The sequence below is a fragment of the Sinocyclocheilus grahami genome, unplaced genomic scaffold (assembly GCF_001515645.1).
Source record: "Sinocyclocheilus grahami isolate Dianchi unplaced genomic scaffold, SAMN03320097.WGS_v1.1 scaffold14.1, whole genome shotgun sequence".
Classification (NCBI taxonomy): domain Eukaryota; kingdom Metazoa; phylum Chordata; class Actinopteri; order Cypriniformes; family Cyprinidae; genus Sinocyclocheilus; species Sinocyclocheilus grahami.
In genome coordinates, this window is record NW_015505193.1 from 1,736,593 (window position 1) to 1,741,341 (window position 4,749).

A 4,749-nucleotide genomic window follows, 5' to 3' on the forward strand; every position below is an offset into this window, starting at 1 on the left:
TTTTTGAGTTATATCAACTTAATAAATGAATGGTAATGTCTCTTGATAAATCCCAGAAGTTGACAAAATAATAGATCTGCTGATATAATTCATGGAGAAAATGCTTATGATACTTAAACACTGTTTTTGAAGGAATCTGATGAGTAAATGATTTGACTGGCTTCCCAATTTATGCATACAAACTCACTGGTGTACTCAATGATGTTATTAAAGCCACTAAACAAATCTGAAGCAGTATTTTGGTGAACTGATTCAAAAAGTTTCAAAAGTCTGAATCAGTTTCCTCACTACTACTGTAATGTTAGCTGAGCGCTGTTCGGTGAACATAGAGTTGTCTAATTGGAGTTCATTTCACTATCAGCAAGAGAAAGATCACACAAGACAAGAAGAAGCTAGGACATTTGATGAAAAAGTCACATAGAAGAGAGAGAAGTGTGTGAGTGTATTATTGTGATTTGCTGGATCAGAGGACGGCGCGTGACAATAAATAATACTGACTCCGTTAACTTAAGCCGCCAATCCCAGCGCTGCCTTTTTGTGTGATTTTCTGTCAGACGCTGTAACATCTCTCTCTGTTTCCCTTTCCCATCATCTCGTCATCTCGTTAGTCACAGTTATTAGTAGTATAACTGTAGGCAACCTTCACTATTACTGTTGCTCATTCTTGGCGTTAGGCCTCTAACCGTAATTATTAAACTTTGATGTGTAACTCTTGCTGACCATCAAATCAGAGGGTGTGTTAGCAGCTGTTTTCTTCATGTTTCCCTCATAATCTCATCCAGCTGTTGTTATTCTTTTTTAGGCACCATAAGCAGATGTTCTCCCATCTCTTCTCGGCCCCTGAGTGCCGGGACTCATAGTCCAGACCCGTCAAACCGGCTGCTGTCTCGTGCCGCTCTGGAGATCATGGAGGTCCAGACTGTGGAACAGCTCGATCTCCAGGACTCTGATGAGGATGAGGAAGATTTCCTGGCTCTGGCCTGCCTTGAGGAAGAATTCAGAAATATGAGCACTACACAATTAGATGAGGGTGAGGATGGACACATTCCAGTGGATTAGATTTGTCTGGACTGCAGTTACACAAATTAAGGATTTTGAGTGAATTTTTTTTATAAGTAGTAATAATTGATAAAAAAGTGTAATATAAATGGAGGACAAGAAGAAATAAAAGTTAAGTCTGCAGTTGTAGTTAGTCTATTAAACAGCTATATAGTATAAAGCGTCTTTCATAGTATTTAATATATCAATTTTAGCAATTATTTTCTTTCTTTTTTACATTATATTGGAAAGTCTGACTAATTATTAAGGGCTATTAATGTTGCATTAAGCAAAAATAAAAATATATATTAAAAGAGTTAATTCTAACTAGGGATGCACCGAAATGAAAGTTCTTGGCCGAGGCCGAAACCGAACAAAATTAAACACTGGGCCGAAGGCCGAACACGTTTTTTCGAGTTTTTTTCCCCCATGTATTTTGCCAATTTTTTTCCCCACCATTGCATAAATTAAAAAGCCAAAATGTACTTTTTACTGTTTTGTCTTGCTTTTCAAAGAAAAACAAAATCAATTACAAAACAACAATTTAAAAACATTTAACACTGAACATTTTTAACATTCTAGCAGACACTATACCAACAAAGCACAATTTAACTTCAAAATGAATAAGTTAGTAAAATAATAACTTTTCAGACCCCCTTCTTGAATCAGGCAAGTATTTTTTTTTTTTACTGTACAATTAAAAGCAGCCTTGCTGAGAAGAGACTTCTTTTAAAACATTAGAAAATATTACAGAACCTAATTTGAACACTATGTGTGAATGTTATAATAAATGTATTAAAACAGAGCTGTTGTAATGATCATTATCATTGTTATTGTCTTACTTTTTATTTTATTTTATTTTCACAGAACAACAGTAAAATTACAATGCTAACATTTATGAATGTTGATAAGAGTTCTTGCTTTTTCTCAACTTTTATTTTGGCGGAAATGCGCAGGAAGACCTCAATGCTTATTTTTGTTGACAACGGATTTATAAATGAGTCTCATTACGAATACGTCGTACGTATTGCATTGTCACATGCCTTGTAAAAATTCATAAAAATGTGACTGAGCAACTGACGACTGTATCAGCGCAGATTTTCCTCACACTTTGGACTTTGAACCCTGCACTGTAAAAAAAATTTACAGCTGTGGTTGCCGGAATTTTACAGTAAAAAACACGGTAGCCACATTTTAGGTTTTACGGTTTTAACTTAAATGTACAGTTAAATACCGTAATTTCATTAACTGAAATAATGTTAATATACCAACCTATTGAAGTCCTGAAATCTGTTTTGTACCTTTGTGATACACTGATAACCACCAAATGCAGGTGGTGATGAGAAAGTCACATGATGAACCAAAGCCCATCACAAGCAGCTTTTAAATAATAACATTTATAGAAGGTGCACAGTATCATTCACAATTATACGGTCTTTTTCACTTCCAAAAACGGTATATTACCGTAAAATTACATGTAATGTCCAATACAGTTTTTCACCGTATATAGTAGGGGAATTTACCGTTAACCATTTAAGAGGTTTTTACTGTAGCATTTTTACAGTCTTTTACCGTTAAATTCACGGTCATTTTTTACAGTGTGGTTAACAAGCAGATCTGCTGCGAGTTTGTGCAGCGCTGTCAGAATACATGCAATGCGCGCGTGTATTAGAAAACATAACGTTCTGCAGTTTATTTACTAATTGTTTAAGGCCATTTCGCGATTTCAATCATCATAGAGTAACCAGCAACAATCACCCCTTCCTCTTCTCATTGAAGACATGCGATGCAGTCCTAAACAGTCTCTCGCTGTCGGTGCTTGTAATGATTTTTGCGTCTTTCTCCGACAGTTTAAATGCTTTCACACTGCTGAAGTGTGTGCTGCATAATAAAGAGTGCGCGCCTCTCACTCTGCGCTGGTTGCTATTTGATCGCGTCATATCGTTGTTCGGTACAATTTATTCGGTCTTTTCGCTTATTTCGGCCGAATAATTTTGGTTGCTGAACATTCGGTGCATCCCTAATTCTGACACTTTTGTTTCTTATTGAATAAGAACCAAATTCCATTTTTTATATCTACTCATGTCCATATCATACGAGCTGCAAAGAAATTCTGTTTTAATATTTATTTTTATTTATTTATTTAGTCATTTAGCAGAATGGTAATAATGGTAATATGATAGCACTTTACAATAATGTTATATTTTTAAACATTATATAATAAACACAAATTAATAATAATAAAATAACTAATTAATATTATATATTTATACATAAATTTGATTATTATATACATATATTTGATCAAATATTTTGAATATTTATGAAATATTTTGAAATTATTTTGAAATAAAATACAGTAAAAACTGTAATGTTGTGAAATATTATTACAATTTCAAATAACTGCTATCTATTTTTATATATTTTAAAGTGTAATTTATTATTGATTTTCATTACTTATCACTTATACTGATTTTCAGCATCATTGCTCCAGTCTTCAGTGTCACATGATCCTTCAGAAATCATTTTAATATGCTGATATGCTGCTTAAGAAACATTTCTCATTATTATCAATGTTTAAAACACTTGTGCTTCTCTATTTTTGTGTGAAAACATTGATATATGTATGTATAATAAATATTTTATAACATTATTAAGAATTGAGGATTAGTTTGATAATAACTATAATGAATGATTAATGAAAGTCCATATAAAGTGTTACCTACAACATTAATAGGTTCTTGATTTTTCCCTAGCACACACTTATGTTCCTGACCGCCTGTCTGGTTCAGAGAGGCACGTGTCCCGCAAAACAGCACACACCACAGGCAGGGTATCTGCTACCGTTGCAACTCACTCATTAGATCCCCTTATTAGAGTCAGCTCATTAGTGTTCAGTCTGCACACTCATTAAAACAGCCTCTCTAGCCCAGCACATGCATTCAGCCTTGATTAATTTGCTTATTTCAGCATTCATTCATATCCCGTAGGTGAATAGACACACTTATACACTTACATGCAAATACAACCCACCGAGACCCACCGGAGAGGTGCAGCTCTCTCTCTCTCACACACGCATGCACACACACACACACACACACACACACACACACACACACACACACACACACACACACACACACACACACACACACACACACACACACACACACACACACACACACACACATACACATGTAAATCCAGCTAAATCTAGCCAGATATCTGTGATTTATGGTTCTCGTTCACTTTCTAACCCTAACCCTAAGTGATTCAGAAATTTAGTAATGACATACAGCAAGTAAGAAACCTAGTGGAAATCTTTGCATATTTTTCATAACATGTCTTCAAAGAGATTTTTATAACCAGAAATAATTTTGAAAGGTTGGATTTTCATAGTTGTGTCAGCTGAACAGTTGCATAATTAAAATATGAACTATGAAATATGTTTAATGGTAAAATTGTTCATTTTTAATTGGAGTGAACGTTTTTCAGTATTTGATTCATTACCTTATCGATACTGGCATTTGGTACAGTAAAATGAAATGTACACTACCATTCAAAATTTGAGGTTGGTAGGATTTTTTGTTGTTGTTTTTAAAATAAGTTGTTGTTGTTTTTATGCTCACCAAGGCTGCATTAATTTGATCAAAAATACAGTAAATTTGTAACATTGTAAAATATGTTACAATTTAAAATGACTGTTTGCTA

The 4,749-nt window shown here is 34.1% G+C and overlaps 1 protein-coding gene across 1 annotated transcript in view; it reads left to right on the forward strand.

Annotated features, from left to right (window-relative positions):
* LOC107600751 (zinc finger B-box domain-containing protein 1-like) overlaps positions 1-1,059 on the forward strand; it is a 48,974-nt gene extending 47,915 nt beyond the window's left edge. The window contains exon 16 of the mRNA XM_016292710.1: positions 803-1,059. Within this exon, the coding sequence (XP_016148196.1) occupies positions 803-1,059 (257 nt within the window). The remainder of the gene's footprint in view (positions 1-802) is intronic.
* The last annotated feature ends 3,690 nt before the right edge of the window (positions 1,060-4,749 follow it).